Consider the following 21,425-nt stretch of genomic DNA (forward strand, 5'->3'; position numbering starts at 1 on the left):
GAATGACTTTTACAATTCAATAAAATTCATAATAAAAAAAATTTCGATCATCATAAAGCAATAATAAAATGTATGTACGAAATATTTTTATCAAATTTCATCTGAAAATAATAATTATAAAACACAAAGTAATAAATTATACCTATAATATACATATAATACACTAATGACAATACCACGTATCTACATTTCACTACCTAATTGTTTAGGAGAGTGAAAAAAACTGAATAAATATTAACAAATATTATACACCTTATATTTTTATCAAGTTTAAATTTAAGTTATGATTATTCAACATTATTTTTAATTAAATAATATTAATAATAATACATTATTTTCAATAAAATTCTTTAAATTTGGTTGCTATATAAAATTGAATGTAGTTACTTGGTATTTACTAAAATTTTTGAGAGATACGTGTTATTGAGCAGTGCTTTAACATGGTTGAAATTTATAAAAATACTAAATAATATATCCAATTTGGAAGGAAAATAATTTATTTTAGGTTATTGTATAGAAAATAAATTTTGAGCACAAGGGGTTAACAAAATTTTGATACCAAAAACTCATTTTATGTAAAATGTCAAGTACGTAGTATTGCCATCAGTGTAACGATATTTTGTGGGTAGTTGCTCCTTGTCGCTCTGCCCTCTTGCATGACTTATCGGAAACTTAAGATATCTTGAATTAATAATCCTAAAAATAAAAAATAAGGTAAACATTTTTCTGATATTGATTTATAAGCTGTAAAGCTTATGTTATTTAATCATTCCAGATAATAGACAGATAAAAACAATTTAAAAATATTCAAGTAAACTTATTACAACAATAGCAATTTATTTTATCAATAAAGGCAAAAACACAGACATTATTATATTCAGTTTTCGTGCTGTACTGATAGTGTTTAGATAAATTAAAAGAATATAGCGAGAAACATATAAATCCGTAAACCAACCACTTCCAATGACGAATAACAAATATCCCGTTCAACTATAAACACATTTTTATTTGATGTACCGATCTTTGAGTGAAGATAATCCAAACCGAATGAGCGTTGGAAAAGCTTCGGAACACAAAGTCTACACTGATACATTTGACTCCCAACATTCGTTCACGTGTGTTTTGTATTGTTTTGGTTCTATAACGTGGACGCATATTAAGATAAACTATAATTATATTACGTGAAAATGTATATGTTTAGATTATTTAAACTAAGATAAAAAAATATTATAATATGTATAAGTATATTAAATATCAAATTTTAACATTTTGTTTTAAAAAAAATTACATACTATTTCTGATGTGACGATATAATTATACTTCATACATAGTGATAGCAAATAAATTACCAACATAATGTACGCATATTCGTGCTTTATCATAGCAATTATTAAAATGTGTACAGTATTTAATAAAACACTTACAAAACGACAGTCTGTAGTTGTGTGTGAAATAAAGTGGTTTGATTCTTAATTCAATACAATATTATATTTATCAATTTGTTTGAACATTTTCCGCCAAAAATGTAATTTATTAATTTTTTTGAATATTTCAACTAATTTTTTTTTAAAAATTTTTCTATACAAAAACCTTGGATGAAGCAATTAATAGAAAGGTTAGAATGTTCGTTATAACAACTAACGCAATCATAATATTATAATAGTAATTAAGAATGTATAAGATGTATAGATTGTTATAAGTCCATAACGATTTAGAAGTAACAGCGAATAAAACTGCATGGATCAGACACAGGAATCTTATGGTTAAAAAATAGTTTGAATAGATAAAATAATTCGAATTAAACAATATATAAAAATATGGCTAAATAAATAGGATTTAAAATGGGCAATTAAAAGATTACCACAATTATTTGTTTCAATTTACAAGAAAGTGAAAACTATATGTATCATGTACATGTACTATTTTCAAAACTATTTAAAAAATATCAAATATATTTGTTATACGTGTGTTTACGCATGCATTCATACCTGAACATCTTAATAACGAAACGTTTTTATAAGACGAATAACATAATCGATGTAAAATAACTATTATTACATTTCTAATAGTTGTTATAGAAATATTATAAATGATAATTTCTCAAAAAGCAAATCTAGTTATGAATTCAAAAAGTGGTTGTTAAATGATTTTACGTTAATCAAATGATACTATAATATTAACGACCAGGCGAATTCACTCGTATGTATTTTATTATTAATCATATTCGATATTTTCGTTTATTTTTAATCATAAATGTATTTACACTTTTTTTATTTATTTATTATAAATTTACAATTCAAATATCTCTTTTTATATACACATCAAAATATTCGATTATTGCTGAACATCTTAACTTGGATTCTAAAAAACTTGCTTGATGACAAATTTGATTCGCCATTTTTGTTACCTTAAATTAATTTCGAAGTTCTCCAGAAACAGAAGTATTATAAATAATATGAAAATAGAGCCAATAAGCAAAATTTAAAGAAATAGATATTAAACTAAAAATTAAAGGTTGGATCCTTATTGGCATTTTTTGTAAGACGTACAAGTGATTCATTAGATCAGTTACTGGGTGTAAAAAAAGGGATAAAAAATTCATTATTATACCTAGATCTTAATTTTTATTTTAACATATGTTCCTTTCAATTTTAATTATTGGCTCTTATAATTTATATAATTCATACAATTTATATAATTTATCTACCTACCTCATTTTATTTAATATTGTGATATTTTATAATTTTGTATGGGTATTATATTTCTATTTAATACCAGATTGAGTACAGTTTACCTTTTTCACGGCCGATTGAGCACAAATGCAATTAAACTTTAGAAAACCTATAAACTATTAAAACACGCCACGATTGAGCATAGAAATAACTACAATGTTGCCATTTTTATTAATGTTTTATACTTTGAAATAAATAATTAAAATACATATTTATTAATAAAATTTTAAGTGGTATCCCTAAATACTTTTTTCCCACTTTTAATAAATATTCAAGTAAATTATTAGAATTTAAAATTTTTAAAAATTCCTCGTAGGCCATTATGGTTAGCATTTATTTGTTGCCTTTTAATTAATCACATATTTTTATGACTGTTTATTTCTATTAGTTTAATTTTCATCATCGCTTTAGCCTAAGTTTATTATAAAATCATAATTACCAAGTGTAAGTATAGATGTAACTTATAGAATTGTGAATAGTAAGTTCTAATTTATTTCACTATTTTCACTATTAAATTAGTATATATAAAATAGTAAATTATAATAAAAAGTCAGATACGCTTATTAAAAGTTTAAGTATGTAGTAGAAGTTTATACACGATACTCATACGGTGAAACGACTGAGAATGGAACCAATTCGATATTGGATATTTTAGTAGTTCTTATTTATTTATTTCGTACGGCTAATATACAAAATCAACACAATTAAGGCCACAATATAAATCAAATGTAAATCAACACATAAGTATTATGCGTTTATTTATAAAATAAATAGTAATAAAAATATTAAAATCGAAAGTCTATTTTAGTAGTTTACTTTAAAAATCACAAAAATAGAGATAATAAATAATGATGGTACAAACGTATGTTATGTAATTGTGTTATGTATTTAATTAGACGCGTACCTGTATTTTTAGATGTAACGAATAATCCTATAAATGACACATCGTTTGTACGATTATTATTTGTATGAAAACCGTAAACAATGGTGATGCCAGGTTGAAGACAAATCGAAAAATTGACAACATTGCGTGGAATAAGAATATTTTTCAGTGCTCCATCAGGCCATTAAAAAACATAAAACGTGCTCAATCGGGTTGTTAAAAAATATGAACTGTGTTCAATCGGGAACCACTGCTTTTTCTTTATCTGTTACTGGAATTGTATTATTACAAAGGTCAAACACGCCTAATATAATACATGTATACACATATTATACATTAAATTATATATCCTATATTCAATCAGCTGAAAATTATTATAATCGCCATGCTTTATATACATAGTAATTTTAATAAATTGTTATTCGTACAATTAGTTTAAGGCCCGTTCACGCTGTTGCGGCACGGCACATACAGTCACGACAAAATATATGATCAGTTTTTATGAAATAATTCGCATTGATCCGGCCGGCACCGCGCAGTTACGTTACAGCCACGGACCGGACCGGCAAATCATAATTCAAAAGAATGTTTTGACGGTGCGGTACGTACCGGTCCGTGTCGGTACCTACGTCAAGTGTCCATGTAGTGTGAACACAGAAATTATTATTATTATTATTATAAATACAGTAAATTTATTTGAATAAAAATGACAGTAAAATAACAATTTAAAATCAGGTAATTAAAATGAAGTAAAATCACATACAAATTATAACAAGTTATTATCTTTTTGAAACCGGGAACTGTGTTGCACAATACTGCCACCCAACAAGTTATTTTCTAGATTAAATGATTTAAATATTATATTGAGTACAAAGAATATTTTGATTTAATAAAATATCTGAAAAATTGTCTTCTTAAATTTTATTACAAAATCTTAAAATAATATAAATAAAGTTCACTAAAATGTTTTAAAAAAAAATAAGATAATAAATAATATAATAGTATAATACTATTTGGACCTTTTTTTTTAAAAAAATTAATTCAAATTTTTTTTTAATTAAAATATATCATCACTGTAAACTCAAAATTGTAAGAAAAAATTCGGTCCGTGCCGTACCTTAACATTGTAAATCGTATAACAAATATATTGAATCAAGTAAATGCATTTTTACTGTTTTAATGTAAACACAAATATTTTATATATTTTTGAAAGTGCTCATCACTATAATTGAAAATATTCTAATTAATGTTTGATATTTAATTATAATGATTGAATTGTATTGGAAATTCAAATAATATATTACAAACTACTTGAAAATGTATAAAGAGTTTTAAAAATCTATGTTAAATATAAATGCCATCAAGTACTATCACAAAGTGTAGCATAAAGTCTTCGCGTAATCTAGACAATACTAATAATTATTGTATAATAATATTTTATGGAACATTATTAAATTTGGATTTTGACCTTCGACTTCATTTTAAAGATAATATGATAATACATATTTAATATAAATACTATACAAGAATAATTGGTTGGTCTAATAAAGAAAAAAAACGAAATCATAACTATTTTAATAACAAATGTTACTTTAACCTATACGAAATGTTTAGCTTGATAAATTGCTTTATTATATTTTAATTCACCTGTTTGATACAATTATTTATGGAAATTCTAAAATGACTTTATTTTTATATAATAATATAGCATAAAATAATAAGTACTATATTTTTGATGGTTAGATGGAACATTTTGGGCCCTACAAAATTATTTTTTACATACATCTTTAACATTACTATCCAAATATCAAAATACAGCTTTAATAATAACCAACTATTATTAATAAATAAAATCATGTTTATTAAATTTTTTTATTTGCAAGAAAAATTAATTAATTATTATGTTCTATTTTTTTCAAAATAATTATATTATTATTACTGCAAATAACACCTACAACTTAATATATATTATATTTCATAATAAATTTTGTACCGTAAATTCGTAAATAAAATACAGGTATTATTAAATAAAAAAAATATAGTTTTCACAGGGCCCCTTAAATTAGTGATGTCCTAAGGCCAACTCCGCCTAATGGGTGATCCAGCATTGACATTGAGTTTTGAAATTAACTGTTTAACTATATATTATGATAAACAGTTAATTTCGTTATAAATAATTGAAACAGTTGAAACTGTAAGATTCAATTATAAAATGTATAGTTGTTCTAGCTATATAATATATAACTATATATTATGATATATATTATATAGGTAGAACAACTATACATTTTATAATTGAATCTTACAGTTTCAACTGTTTCAATTATTTATAACGAAATTTAAATAAACTTGTAATTCATACGTTCAAAACACCTGGATTCATGTACACGTGTCGGTTAACACCCAGTCAAAATCACGAGCTCTAATAGCTATATATATAATGTGTACATAGGTCAGTTGTCAATCAGTTATCATAAAAATAATTAAAAATCAATTGTTTATTAACCCTTTCAGAACCAAAATTAATTTTTTTGGATAATAATTTTTTACTTATTTAAAATTTTAAAGTCGTGTCCCACTCCAAAATAAATATTTATTAACAACTGTAATTATAAATTTATTTTTCAAAATATTTGCAACTTATATTTAGTGTAATACTTTTGCGGAATGAAATACATAATTTATATTATGATTTTCGTAATCATTAGTTCAAACCATTAGTTTAATAACAACGTACATGCATTTTTATAACGATTAAACAATCTTAAACTATAGAAAAACAATTTGAAAATAATTTCCCCCTGAGGGAACATTGGGTTTGAAAGGGTTAAGTAAAAAAATGTATTTAATCTAATTAATCTCAAGTTAATAATTTAATCAATTTAATGATATTTGAACATTGCTTGTCCCCACAAAAGAGTCAATATCTGAATTAAAACTGAACAGTTTTAGCTTCAAATCACTTTCAACATTCAGTTTATTTGTATATTTATTTTATAAAAGAGAAAATATTTTAAAAATGAAAAAAGCTCGCGCACACAGATGCACACACAGATAGGTTTTTGAAAAGCCCATCAAATTTCTTACTGCAATTTGGTAATTGCTAGATAGCCTTATTAATATTTTTGTACCTAATCAGAAATATTATTATACAATAAAAATATGTAATACTATTATTTTAATCAGAAATATAGACGTGAGTCGTGATGGTCTGCGGCCCAGTTCAACGATGCCCGCAGCCCATGGTTTGGGAACCGCTGCACTAGATAATCAACAAAATTCGAATAAATTATTTTTATTTTATTCGAAAATATGACATATTAATCATATAGTGTCTGTACATATTAATATGTTCGCCTTAGTACTAGTTAATCATTTATTAACACCACCAGAACTTATGTGATCCTGGATCCAAATGAGAATCACCTTATATCGAGTGAAAGAATAATATTCATGTAATAATGGGATACATAATTAGTTATAATAACAAAATGGTTCAAAAAGAACTTAGAATTTTATATTATTTTTTCAGTCACCAACTATTGGCAGCCCAAATGAAATACTCTCCCACTCAAGAATTGTGGTATACCTCCCGTGGTATACCATCTGTCCAATCAATCTAACCCAAACATAAAATACAACGCATCTGTAAAAAGTTTGAAGCCCCTAATTTATCTACGTAGGGAGCTCATTTGCTAACATGTCACCGTTAAAAATAACAACAATCGATTAACAATACGTAGGTATAAAAACATTTGATTAATATTTGCATGTTTTCGTATTGTACGACTCTCAGATTTGAATTAAAATACTTATGTTGTTCTTTATACGAATATAATCAATACTCTTCGCATTAACAGTAAAATAATTATTATCTTCAACAGCGTCCAAACATAGGCGCAACTAGGGGGGGGTGCTTGGGGGTGCTACAGCACCCCTAGGCTCTAATTTAGCACCCCCAGTTAAAAAATTAACGATTGAAAAATTATATAAAAATAGGGTTTTTTTTTATTTTATGTAGTTATTTTTATTTGATGCTTTTATCAAAAAGTTTAATTGTTTATGTCTATAAGTTAATTACACAGTCAGAAATATTTGAAAAATATTCCACTATTCATCGCAAGATAATACTAGTGTGAATATTATATATTGTATCAGTGGAGTATTTACGGGGGGGTTTAGGGGTACTGGACCCCCCCAGAACCTCTCAAAAAAAAAAAAATAAATAAATAAACTAAAATTCTTACATATTTGCAGAAATGGCTATGTTAAACATTCTCAGGGAAGTTGAAATTATTGTTGATGAAGTGATAGAATAGTTGACCAAAAAATTGAGACAACTGGAATTTATTTTATAACAGTACTTTATAATATATAGTGCTAAATACAATATATAAGTATATATATAATATTACATAAGACAATACGATTATTACATTATATATTTAGTTCAACTTCCTCCAAAAACTGCATAAGGACGTAACTATTACAATATAATATATAGTTTATATTAATTATGTATAAACTGTGGACCCCTCAGAAAAAATTGAAAATACGTCACTGTATTGTATAATATTTTTTTAATTTGTGTATTTTATAGTACTGTATGACTTAAATAAAATGATATAGGTTAGGCTTGTTAATATTTATAAATTAAAATATTAGTGTATGTATGTTGTTATGGTACATTCAGTGATTAAATTGAGATAAGGTACTTGGAAGGGGGGTTATTGTGAATTATGTAATTTCAGCATCCCCAATATTTGAGCTGTAGTTGCGCCTACATATCCAAATCATATTTTGTTTAATTAAAAACCAAAAAATTCGTAAGATTCCTAATTTTTATTTTTTTCAATTTCCCTGGTTACGCGAGCAAAGTTTCAGTTAATTTCACAATTATAGAGGCGAGCGCAAGAAAAAATTTCTGGGCTAAGAGTTTATAATATATGTATATTGTAAAATGTTAATAAATAGCATGCTTTATTACTTATTATACAATATATTCCTACATATTTTTTTTGCAAATCTAATAGAAAACTTTAAAATTACTAATTTATTTGCAGTTCAGATCTTTTTTATACATATGTGTATCATATTCATATAATTTTAACATTTTTTCTTATATCTCGGGGGGAGGGGATTGAACCCCTCAAATTCTTCCCTTGTTCACGTTTGCACAGTTATAACAATTTTCTAGTACACCTACATCTACAAATTTTTATTTCTCGTTTTCTTGCATTCTCCTTGTAACTTTTACTTATTATGTATTCTTAACATTTGTATTTTTCAACCAAACTGTTAATAAAACTTTGAACTTTTTGACTTTGGTAAATTTTATTATATATTATTAATTTATTAAATTTTTTTTTATTTTTATCAATAAAATTAATACGCAAATATATATATATATATATATATCAATTTATGAGTATAAATAAATCAATAGCTCAACCGTTATTCATATTTTAAATAAAGAAACAAATATTTGTTTAATAAGAAAAACAGTTAAATGTTATACATATGTATATTATCGTTGTTAGAAACGTTAGCATGCAGAAAAATATGATTTACTAAACGCAAGTACAACTTACAAATTTTAGGTTAAGTGAATTTGAATTAGGTTTTATCGTGTTATAGAAAATATATATTGCTATGATTTATAAAATGTAATTTGGTAAAACCATATCTGAGAGCAGAAGGATCTAGACCCTCCCCACACCAAATACTTTCATTGACATACAAATTTTTGATGATTTTTGGCACTAACTAAAATTAATAAATTAAATAAATAATTTATACTATGTCAATACATTTTTAATATTAAATTATTATCGACGGTCGATAACAATTAATAATATTTGAAATTTAATAACTCTAAGTATATAAAATTAGCTAATTTCTAATCACTATTTTTTTACAAGTATAAAATTATTACAGATACTAATCTGTGATTTATCAGAGCATATAATACACAAAACGACAAACCAGTTTTTTTTTATTTTAGTGATGGATTATTGTATTAATTATTAAACATTAGTACGATTGACTCAACTGGACAAAAACGATTAAATTACCTAGTTCTATTAAATCTCTATAAAAATAATAAGATTGATTCAAATATTTCAAATCAGTTTACACTTCAAAAATATATACTCGTAAATATATTATTAGTGTAAACGAACATACTGCTACGCTTTATTTTCATATATTTTTATACATATTTATATTACTTATATTGTTTTAATTTAAAAAAAAATCTTAATTTTATTATATCAAAGTCAACATTTAACTTCATTTCTGACTAAAATTAATAATCATGTCTTAGAATCCCCTCTTTCATAAAAAAAATCTAGGTACAACTTTTTTACTTATTATTATTATTGAATTTAATTATTATTTGAAATTTATAATTTATGTATACCTTACTTTAAAATAAAGTGTAAATGTGAAATTTTATATTATTGTTAAGTGTAAATATTTGTTGTGTGTTTGTAAATGTTGTTTTTTGCTTTATTTAACTAGAAACCTTTAAAAAATAAAAGCTTACTTATAACTAGAGTCTGGATAAAAACACAATATTCATTTTTTTTTTTTTTTTTGGTGGTCATAGACATTGTTTTTCAAGTAAATGATTTATTTCATATAAAAGATACTTCAGCAATGATACTCTTTTAATTTTTTAAGAGCACTAATAACCATTTCTAGAGGTTTTTTTATAGTTTATAGGCCCTATGATAAAAGATATTTACATCCGGGACCTACTCATAACTTATTTTAAATGTTGATTGAATCAAATAATATAAATATAAGCTTTCCAAAAATATTGTTTTTTTTTCTTGCTTTTGTAACTAAACCCTCTGTCATTATAACTTTAACAAAAATGCATGCTATACTGTTCTATGCAATTTTAGAAAGTAGATTCATTGGCGTACAGTAAACAATTTACAGGAGTAATTTTAAATTTTTTCATATATTTCACCAAAATAATAGAAACAATAGAAAAACAGACTTTTGGTTTATATCTTTTAAATTAGTAAAATATTTCTGTGTTTAAAAGCTTAAAAATATAATACAATGTTCTAAACAAATTTTAAAATATTATTGTTACATTATAATAAATGATAAACACTTTGAATTTTGGTAATTGAAATACTTTTTCACTTCTAAAGTCAACGTCAGCTTGTTTTCAATATTTTTGGCAAATTTCTCGAAAATAAATGAAAAATGAATAATACTAGCCAACATAATATTAATTTCATTTTTGTGAATCATTCTCACGCTCTACATGAAGTAAAAAAAAAAAAACCGCCTGACTAAACACCATAACGATTAAACTATAATATTATCATTCTTTATAATTAAATTAATAACATGTATGAATACATTTATAGTGCTGAGCTAGTAAGCTAGTCACTTAAAAATGTATTACTAAGGTTGATTACCTAAATACATGTAATAAATATAAAAACTTATGAAAAATCTAAGAACAATTATTCATTTCTCTCTTAATATCTTATAACATCTAAATAACACTTTTTTAATTTGTAATTTATTTGTTAAGGAAGTACACAAATCAATTATTTGACAATGACAACGGAGGATGGAATAATAAAAGGGTAACTATGATACATTTTATTATTACTGTTATTATTATTACTATAAATATTAAAGCAAATAGTATATTTACTCATGAATATTATGTATACTTCCAAAAATCCACGACAACAAACTAGTTTTTAATTTAATCAAAAATTGAAAACTATTCCAAACATTATTTACTACGTTTCGTAGTATTTTTTTACTGTAAATATTGCATATGACTTTCAATGGTAATAAATAAATAAATATGTATAGTATATAATATTCTAAGTAATAAAACCGAATAAACACTATAAGCTTATTTCAAAAATATCAATTAAATAATCTACAAATCGATTGGTTTAACGCCATGGATCCAAACGATACTATACTATCGAAGTAAAGGTTTGAATTTTATTTCTTAAGATATGAAAGTAAATACGTACAGCTATTTACTATACAATAACTATTATCATTGTGCGTTTATAATTAAAATACATTAGTGTGTATCAGAAAAATAGTTGTGGCCTGTGCATCATCTAAAGTGTATAATACATATTACATATTTATTATCTTCAGAAATATTAAAATAAAAAACTAAAAATAATAAAAAAAAAAAAACAATCAATGCAATCAAAAATATTGTATGCAAAAATAAATGTTATGATGTTTTTTTTTTTGTTATAATAATAATATATAATAAATAATATATTATTGTTATTAATTATAAAATACCTTATTGATTAATTTCACAGTATTTAATAAATTGATAGTATTCATATTCACAGATCTACAATTATCTAATTATTTATAATTTATTCTTTGTTTAAATATAATAATATAAATTTATTAATTTGGTAATTTTAAATAAATGAAAATGAAAGCTTTTAAATGTTTTAAATTTAATCGCATATATATAGTTAACACATATAAGCAAATTTAATTGAAATAAGGTATTAATATTATTGAATTTATTAAAACATAATAAAAAATATTCATATTCTCAAAATAATAGGAGATATATTTGTTTTTTCATAAAAAGTTTTAAAATCTTGTTGATTATAATTTGTTAAATCTAATGTTGATGTAAAGCGTTGACAAAAACTGAATCTCAGTCTTAAATTTTGACTCTGGCTGTATTTTTTACGGGGGGGGGGGGTCAAAGTATCATTCAATTTTTAATTGGAAATTAAATTATTTATTCCCGCAGTAGTCACATTTTTTTATCATTATAATTTTAAAATCATATAAATTTTTAATTATAGTTTACTCAATTACCGTCACATTATATGCAAGTATAATTATTATTGGATTATATTTAAACAGTATGATGTGACCATTTTTACTTGCACCGTTTGATATTTTGATTACACATTATTTTTTTTTATAATTAAACGAAAGCAAGTTTAAAATAGATTATACTTCATAAAGATTTTTTTGAGGGCCTATGGTCCTATGGAAACTCATGGTGTCCGTTAATACCCTTCCTCTCTTAACCACACCATTCAAACACAAACATAATATATGTAAACTAATGGAATACCATCGCAAAGACATTATAAGGAATAATTACTTTTCTAGTTTTCGATAAGATACAGTCTAATTAAATTTCTAATTGACTCGTTGGACAACCTGAATAACTTAAATTATGCCAATAAATAAAATTACAAAGTAAAAAAAAATTCACTGTACGAAACTATTGATTACCTAAATCCATTCAAAACTGAATTGTAAAATGAAAATGTGCTTGTTTATAAAATATGACTATCGAGGCATAAGTAGTCAGAATTTCAATGCATGCGACAAAAGTTATAATTTCTGTGATATATGGAGCATATACTATTATTTTCTTTGTTGAACATTTACATGATTGACAAATTATTCTGATAAATATTATATTTACAGCTTGTATTAAAATATATGTACAGTGAAACCTCTATTAAACCAACATGACCGTTCTTTGAAAGAAATTCGTTAAATTAAATTAACATATTCAATTAAATGAGTTTTGTACCATTCCGACTTTGAGAATTTAACTAGTTATGATTGACGAATGTGTACTTCTAAAATAACAATAGTTTTTAAATTTTTCGTAACAAAATTATACAAAATTAATTCGCTAAATAGAAGCGCTTTTCGTTGGATAAAAATATTTTTAAATGAAAATTTCATGGTTTCATAAAGTATTTCGTTTCATAGAAAGTTTCATTAGATTGATATAATTTATTGATTTTTAATTGTATGAGTATATAATTAGAAACTATCAAACAACTTTAGTTCTATATCTTAAAACCATTGGCCCAGACGTATGCTTAAATAATTTTGATAAGCATAAATATTTTTTCTGAGTCACTAAGAAAAATAACTGAATCGTTTGTAATCACTTATAATGCCATTTACTATATTAGAATGACGATACAATGAATACAGTTCACAATGCAGTCGGGAGGTGGTTCGTAAAACAGTTATTGACCTATCTAACCTTTATAACCTTTAGAAGGTAATAAACATTGCGATATTAACAACTAGAAGAACCGACAAGGTTCCCCCTGTCCTATCGCTTAACAAGTTAGTCTATACGTAATCGAAATTAGCTATTTCATGATCTTCAAAATTCCCAAAATAACCAGTTATAAAATTTTTAATCATATACTCCAAGCAAATTCGGAATGCGAAAAATTGCAACAGTGTGAATCTGACATTAAAATAGTACATTTTCAATTTTTATGTACTATTAACAAACATTTTTGCGTGCAATAGGGAAAAAACACTACCGTTATTTATACATTTTTATAGGTTGAATTTTTTTTTACGTTTAACGTATAAACTTTGGTTAAGAATTCAAAGCTTAAAAAATCTTTATACGTATTTTGGCGATCGAAATAAAAATCTAGATGAATTTGTCTATGGAATTCGTTTATCCCATCATTTAGATCAGTAAAATACACAAGTCAAAAATGTATCGTGTAACCGTTCGTCTAAACCAGGGCTGAATTTAACCATTGTGCCGCTTTAAGCACTAAACAAATTGCCGCCTTTTAATACAAATATTTTTCTAGTTTAAAAAATGTTATTAAAGCATACAATTATAGTTGTTTCCTTTACTACTTAAAATTTGAATGATGCAAAAAAAAATATACAGCTGTTATAAAAATACATACATACATATTTATACAAAAATCTTAATTATAAAAATATGATATAAAATATAAGATAAAAAATATGGTAGTAAAAAATGCTTAAATATTTTATTTTTAAATTATATTCAAAATTAAATAGTTAGTGCCCAATCGGTTTTCATAAAATAAAACATTTTGTAATTAGTTGCATTTATTTTAGTTCTAGTTACATATAATGAAAATGTAATATTAAAAATTATTTGCGCCCTTGAGAAATTGCCGCCCTAAGCACTAGCTTATACTGTTTACTGGGAAATACGGCAATGGTCTAGGCGAGATGGAATACACCAAGAAAATAAACCGCGTCTAGACGAGTGCGAACACCGGTGTGGTGCCAGCACCAAAAGTGCCTATCCCACACGTGATAATGACTCCGCGTTTCGCTGCGCACATTGTTTCAGCGGCCGGTCGACGTCGTGGGCATGCAAAATCCATCCCGTGTTCAACCTGTTCACGTCCATCGTGTGCGTGACGCTAACGTGCTCGGCCATGTTCATGTTCTTCGAAGTGTCGCCCGGCTCGGAGCTGTCCTCGGTCGTGTTGCTGGTCGCGCTGTCGTGGGCGTGCGGCAAGGTGGCCGACATGCTCTACCTGCCACCGTTGCTGGGCATGCTGTTGGCCGGCCTGGTACTCCGGAACACGGGCCACTATACCGTGGACGTGCACAGCAACCGCTTCCAGCCGTACATCATCAACCTCAGGTCCGACTAGACGATACATATACTTTTTAGACTTTACCGCGTACGTAAACGCCTACGGCCATGGGTGCGATTAGGTGGGTTCTAGGTGCGATTAACCCCCCTCCAAATATTTATCTACTCTCCGCGCCATAGGTACGGATGCGAATTGAAAATTAAGAGTGATTTATCGAAACGATACGAAAAAAAATATAAATAAATTAGCCCCCGAAAATAGGATCCTAGTTGCGCCTATGCTTATGGCTTATGTTCACTTCGCAGTGTTTAAACGCCGACCACCTCGTAGCATACCTGCGCGCCAAAATTTAAATTGCACAAGTATTATAACTATGAATAAGGAAATAACTCCCCAAAGTTATCACTAAATCTTGGACTATACCCCCTCGCCCTAAATTAAATCTTGTATCCACCGGAATCGGTATACTGAGTCCTAAAAAACTGAGCAATATTCATGTCGTTCATGGTGCGCAGTTATAATCAAGACCGCAATCCACCTATATGGTTTCAATCATGGTTGTTCACCACTTGAAAATATCGGAAAAACAAATTTTTATTTTAATCTCGAATCTTTATCGACACATTTTTAATAGTAATATTGATTAACGAATACTTTATGCGCGTTGACTTAAGTAAATTATCAAAGCCTTAGGGGTGAAAAATGATTTGAATATTGTAGGATAACAGGAAAACTGTTTTCGAACATAAAACCTGGGACCGGAAATTTCCGGACATATTCTTACTACCTGACTCATCCCAAAAATTATTTTTCAAGTTACTTTGTGTAACGGATAGTATCCGGGTTGAATTCAAAACCCGAATTAATGGAACGCGTTCCGAAATATTATTCCGACACGTATTTCAATAAGTCCCTTTGTCCCATGTCAAATCCCTGTATTATATTCTAACACGTGATGGCGATGTTCGTAGGGAAGTGGCGTTGGCCGTGCTGCTGATCGCTTCCGGCCTCAGCCTGGACGCATCCATGTTGCGGAAACTTCGTTTCGTCGTGTTCCAGCTAGCCATATTGCCTTGCATCACGGAAACAGTGGCCGCGGCCGTTGTCACACATTACCTGTTTGGATTGCCGTGGATCTGGGGAATCTTACTCGGGTAAATATACACACATAATAATGATCAGGGCTTATTTTAACATGCGTTCGAACACATTTTGCATAACTCTAAATGAAAAATGCGCAGTTGTAAATATTATCTATAAATAAAATTTCTCACAATAATAAATTGTAGTTATCAACTCCATGACCGAGTGCTGGTAGAGGATCCGTCAATCATTAGATTAGGCTTATTAAGACTGTGTTATAATTATTATTATGATTAATATTATTTTATTATCACAATGTTATTGCACGGCCGTAGCGGGGTTTATAATCATACACAGGGAGTAATATTTTTAAGAGTATAAAGAAAAAGTTTTGCGCACTTCTAAAAAAATCTTAAAATAAGCCCTGATAATGATGATAATAATAATATTACAATCTCTAAAAAACATGTGCTTCGTTCGTGGCCTACACAGGTGCATTTTGAGTCCGGTCAGTTCAGCAGTCATCCTCCCGGCACTGTTGGATTTCAAACAAAGGGGTCTGGGCGAGGACAAAGGGATCATAACGCTAGTGATGGCCGCGTGCAGTTTCGATGATATATTTTGCATTTCCGCTTTTGGAGTGTGTCTCAGTATTATATTTTCTCAAGGTAAAATAATTAAAATTACTACACGGATGCCAATTATAAACGGAATGACGAACAATCGGGTTTCTTTTGTTTTTGTCCAGGCAGTTGGGAGACGAACGCCATGCAAGGGCCTATGGAAATAGCCATTGGAATCGGTATTGGATTGATTTTGGGCGTAGCGGTCGGATTCGTTCCACACAAATGCGAAGTACGACTGCATCATATATAGTGTATATTATACACATATCATAATAACGACAACGTTTTTGAACACGCCTGACCCAGCCATTCCCCTTTTGACTTTGTAATTTTGCAGCAAAACTTGACCGTGAAACGAATGTATTTGTTGACCGTCAGCGGAGTGCTACTCACATTCGGATCAAAAATGATCGAATACCCAGGAGCCGGCCCTCTGGCAATAATGACGGCTGCATTTGTCGCGGCAATTTTTTGGAAGAAAACCAACTCTTTTAGCGTGAGTTACATAAAAACATAAAATGAAAAAAAAGAGATCTTTAGAACAACTCGTTTGGTTGTATATGGTAGTACTATGTTATAATAAATTTTGGAAAAGATAACCAATAATTTGATCCAGATTTAAGATAAAGATAACAGTCGAATGTTTATCTAAGATAAAAGATAAACTTTCATTTATCTAGATGATATAAAAAGATAAAATATAATTATTAAAAGTAACATTAAAAATGTAATAAGTAGCTATTTTTTCTATAATCAATTTATGCCTTAAGATTTGATAGAATATTTTTATTTTCTTACAAGTGAATAGGTCTTATAAAAATCTTATAAGTTAATGCGTCTAATTGTTACACCTAATACTTTTTTTTTCCTTTGAAATAATTGTAATAAAGAAATAAGAACAAGCACACAATAGTTTACACTTTGTTACTTAACACTATACATAGTTGGAAATAATTTACACATATACCATGTGCCGGTCAACAAAATCCAATCGTCTGATTCAACGAATTTCATTTTCTGCTTAATTTTAGTGAGTTTTCCAATAGTTAATTGAAGAAAATTGATTATTATTAACTGTGAATAATATTTATTTTAATTAAATTATTGCTATTATTACTTTGTCACAGTTCACATAATTTCAATTACTATTCTATGATCAACACGATTATGCATTTAATGTAAACAAGAGTTGGCAACTAAAATAATGAAATAATATTTTAACAAAACCTAAAAATAAATTATAATTAAAAAAATAAACCACCAGTTTACTTAATTTAATATATATTATCTATCGGCCAAAATATCGCAAAAAGGTAAGTATAAGGTAAGATATTCTAGCTTTATCTCGATAAAAGATAAATATAATTTTCACGTTATCTAGATTATTTTTCATATAATATTATTTAGATAGTCCCAACACTGATTGTAATATAAAAGTGTCAAATCCTGCGCACAGGTCACGTGTGATTCGATAATCATTACTCGTAGCATTCGCACGTTTATTTCATATGCATTTAGCAAAACATATTATAACAGATAGCGATCAGATAAACACGTTATGCATTAGATACAAACATTCGTACTTGAAATTAAAACCTTACTCAATTTCAGACATTCCTTGCGTTTGATCTTTTTTATGATTATTTCTGAGCAATGTTGCGGTTTTTGGGGATTTTAAACGATTAACAAAAAAAATTAATACCTCGTGTAGTTTATAATATCATGTAATATCCTAATATTTTAGGTATAATATTATAGTTTTTCATATAAAAGTCCTCATAAACTCTCGTTATACCGATCGTTATAAAATGTTGACCAATATTGAAAAATATAGATAAAATAGTCAGTTAAAAATTGTTTTTAATGATTAAAAAGTGTATATTACTTGAACGAGAAACATCACATTATTATTTTTACTTTGACTTGATAACTACAATGTCATCATTAGATTGCGTCGGCGCCATTATCTATTGCAAGAGACATTTTTAAAAAAAAAAAAAAAAACCAAATCGTTTCAAAATACATAATGCACCTAAGCTCACGAATTGGTCGTAAAAATATATGAAATAATATTTTAAAATGTATGTGATAGTGAGCCGGACTGTATATCGTCATTCAATAACATTAACAATGTCTATAGAATTTCTCTCGATGTATATCGTGTGCGATAAAACCTAACAATCCTTTTTATTTTTCTCAGGAAAACGTCGAAATAATGTCCAACAACCTGTGGGATTTCTTGGAACCTCTATTGTTCGCGTCGATCGGATCAGAAATCGATTTATTCAGTATTGAACCAAAATTACTCTTCTCGGGGTTCATTCTGCTGACTATAACGTCGTTGGTGAGCAACCGAAAATGTTTTAATCTACGGCGATTGCATGCACATGTGTTCGTCAAAGGGCGGCAATGAGAATACAATGTTGTTCTCTTGAAGTCCGATCTATCGGTGTACTAAAAAAAAAAAAAAAAAATAGATTAGCTCATATAAGTTGCTTGACCTAAACAAAATATTTAGATTTTAAGAAAAGCGACGTAGTTATTAGTTTTACACTTTGAAAATAAAAACAATTTCGACCCGGAAGAATAGCTCCGATCATCATAATCGGGGAAGTTTTTGATAGGAAACGTTACATAGTTAATAGTTAAACAAATTAATTTTACGAAATTTCCAATAGCATTCTTAATAATTGCAAATTGACGAAAAGTAAAAACACTGGTACCTACAATTTAAGCTACACCGGTTTTCGATAAAATCGATATCATTTGTTCATCATTACTTAAAAAACAATAACTGCAGATATTTGAATTTAACATTGAATACTCATACCATCTTTTGCTATATGTCGATAGCATAATAATCAAAATATTTTTCTTTAATTTCAAATATTTTGGAAATTTCATATTTTCTTAATAAAATTTCGATTAAATCATTCTGGGGTTTAGCAAAAAATCTGTAAAATTTATTACAATGATTAAAGAAAATAAATTTAAAATTATTAAAAAATATATTTTGAGCAATTAAATTTTTGAAACAATGATTGAAGAAACATCATGATTAACATATTTTATGATATTGAGATATTAGTAAGAATGTATACTAGGTAACCATGTGCTTCTATTCGTTAAGAATAAAAACACCTTTGGTTACACTTATTTATTAGATAAATAAATTATAATAATTAGTGTTTTTACACTCAACGTATTGAAACACACGACTATACAATTTTACTAATATGTATCTCAATTTCATAAAATATATAACTCGTAACGTTTCTACAATCGTCGGTTCATTTAAATGTGGATAATACTCGACAAAAATTACGAAAATGTTTAGTTAAAAATTCATAAGTATTTCAATTTAAGATAAAAATTCATACTTTAATACTTAAGCTTTCAAAAGGAAATACATACAAATTTTTTTTTTTTAAAATTGTAGATCATAGATATCAATATTTTTGCAAAAGTTAGTACATTAATATGTCAATCTACTTTATTAAAAAATTTGGTTCTACTATTATAGCATCCATCTTTATATAAACCCGTTCCTGTGTTTTGTCCTACCTATGAGTTTCGCCTATTTTTTTTTTTTTTTAATATGCGAGATATTTTGACAATAATATTGATATTTTATTTTTTCCAGGTAAGAGTGCTCACATGTTTCTTCGTGCTAAAGGATACTAATTATAATTTACGAGAGAAAATATTTGTTAACGTGGCGTGGTTGCCAAAAGCAACAGTACAAGTAAGCTTACATTCCGGAAATTGTACCGGGATTAAACCTACATTTATACGATTACGGGTCATCGTTGATGAGAAAAAATAACAATATATTATGTATTTAAGCATTAATTCATCACCAACAAAACCTAAGGTAGGGAGGGGGAGTTTTGGTAAGAAAAGGATTGTAAATTGAAATTTATTATATTATTATAGCGGAACAGATGCAAAATACATATAAATTAATTACTATCAAATTTTAATGATAGCTTACTTACTTCTTACTAATGGTGTATTATTTAATTTTCTACACAAACATCAAGTAATTGCATGGTTTTTTTTTTTTTTTTTTGTTTTTTTCCATTTCTAAAAGGCGGCTATCGGACCGATTGCATTAGATATGGCACGAACCTACAACCCTCAATTAGTATCGTATGCATCAGATGTATTAGCAATCAGCGTGTTGGCAATATTGATCACTGCACCAGTCGGAGCAATTGTCATGACGTTAATGGGAGAATACTTTTTGAGGAAATAATATTGATTCATTATTTATACCGAGCAGGCACTTGTTCAAATTATGAAATTAGTAATCGATCAATATTTTTTTGTTCTTTTATTAATGCTAGTCAAATTCCCATTGTTATAATTTAAATACATAAAACTAATGTCTTGTGTTTTTTAATTTTTTTAATCGGTTCCGGCCTTAAATTTTTTGCATTTTATCATAAATAGATTTTATATAAACTGCAAATAATTTATTCATAAGGCATTCCTCAAGTTTTTAACATTCAATTCCCTTTGCACATTACAATAATTTAATCAACCTTATTAAATTATGGTAATAATTATTTTAAGGTCATAAAATAATTACTTTTAATACAAACTCAACCCATTCCTTTTATGAAATCTTAAATGAGAACCAAAACAAATAATTTCATAACTGCAATCAATATAAATTTTGTAATCA

At 27.1% G+C, this 21,425-nt stretch overlaps 1 protein-coding gene across 2 annotated transcripts; it reads left to right on the forward strand.

The window, feature by feature from the left end:
* The first annotated feature begins 1,530 nt into the window (after positions 1-1,530).
* Positions 1,531-21,058, forward strand: LOC112693622 (sodium/hydrogen exchanger 9B2-like). Of its 2 annotated transcripts, XM_025568773.1 has the most exons (11): positions 6,981-7,070; positions 7,148-7,354; positions 11,177-11,231; positions 14,774-15,073; positions 15,998-16,180; positions 16,602-16,777; positions 16,858-16,964; positions 17,073-17,231; positions 18,936-19,079; positions 20,379-20,480; positions 20,829-21,058. In XM_025568773.1, the coding sequence occupies exons 3-11, from the start codon at positions 11,203-11,205 to the stop codon at positions 20,991-20,993; spliced, it is 1,365 nt and encodes a 454-aa protein (XP_025424558.1). In that variant the 5' UTR covers positions 6,981-7,070; positions 7,148-7,354; positions 11,177-11,202; the 3' UTR covers positions 20,994-21,058. The 2 variants fall into 2 exon arrangements, with proteins under 2 accessions (XP_025424557.1, XP_025424558.1); XM_025568772.1 differs by lacking the exons at positions 6,981-7,070; positions 7,148-7,354 and adding an exon at positions 1,531-1,615.
* Positions 21,059-21,425: the final 367 nt, after the last annotated feature.

The sequence above is a fragment of the Sipha flava genome, unplaced genomic scaffold (genome assembly GCF_003268045.1).
Source record: "Sipha flava isolate LNK unplaced genomic scaffold, YSA_version1 89_pilon_pilon, whole genome shotgun sequence".
In the NCBI taxonomy this organism is placed as follows: domain Eukaryota; kingdom Metazoa; phylum Arthropoda; class Insecta; order Hemiptera; family Aphididae; genus Sipha; species Sipha flava.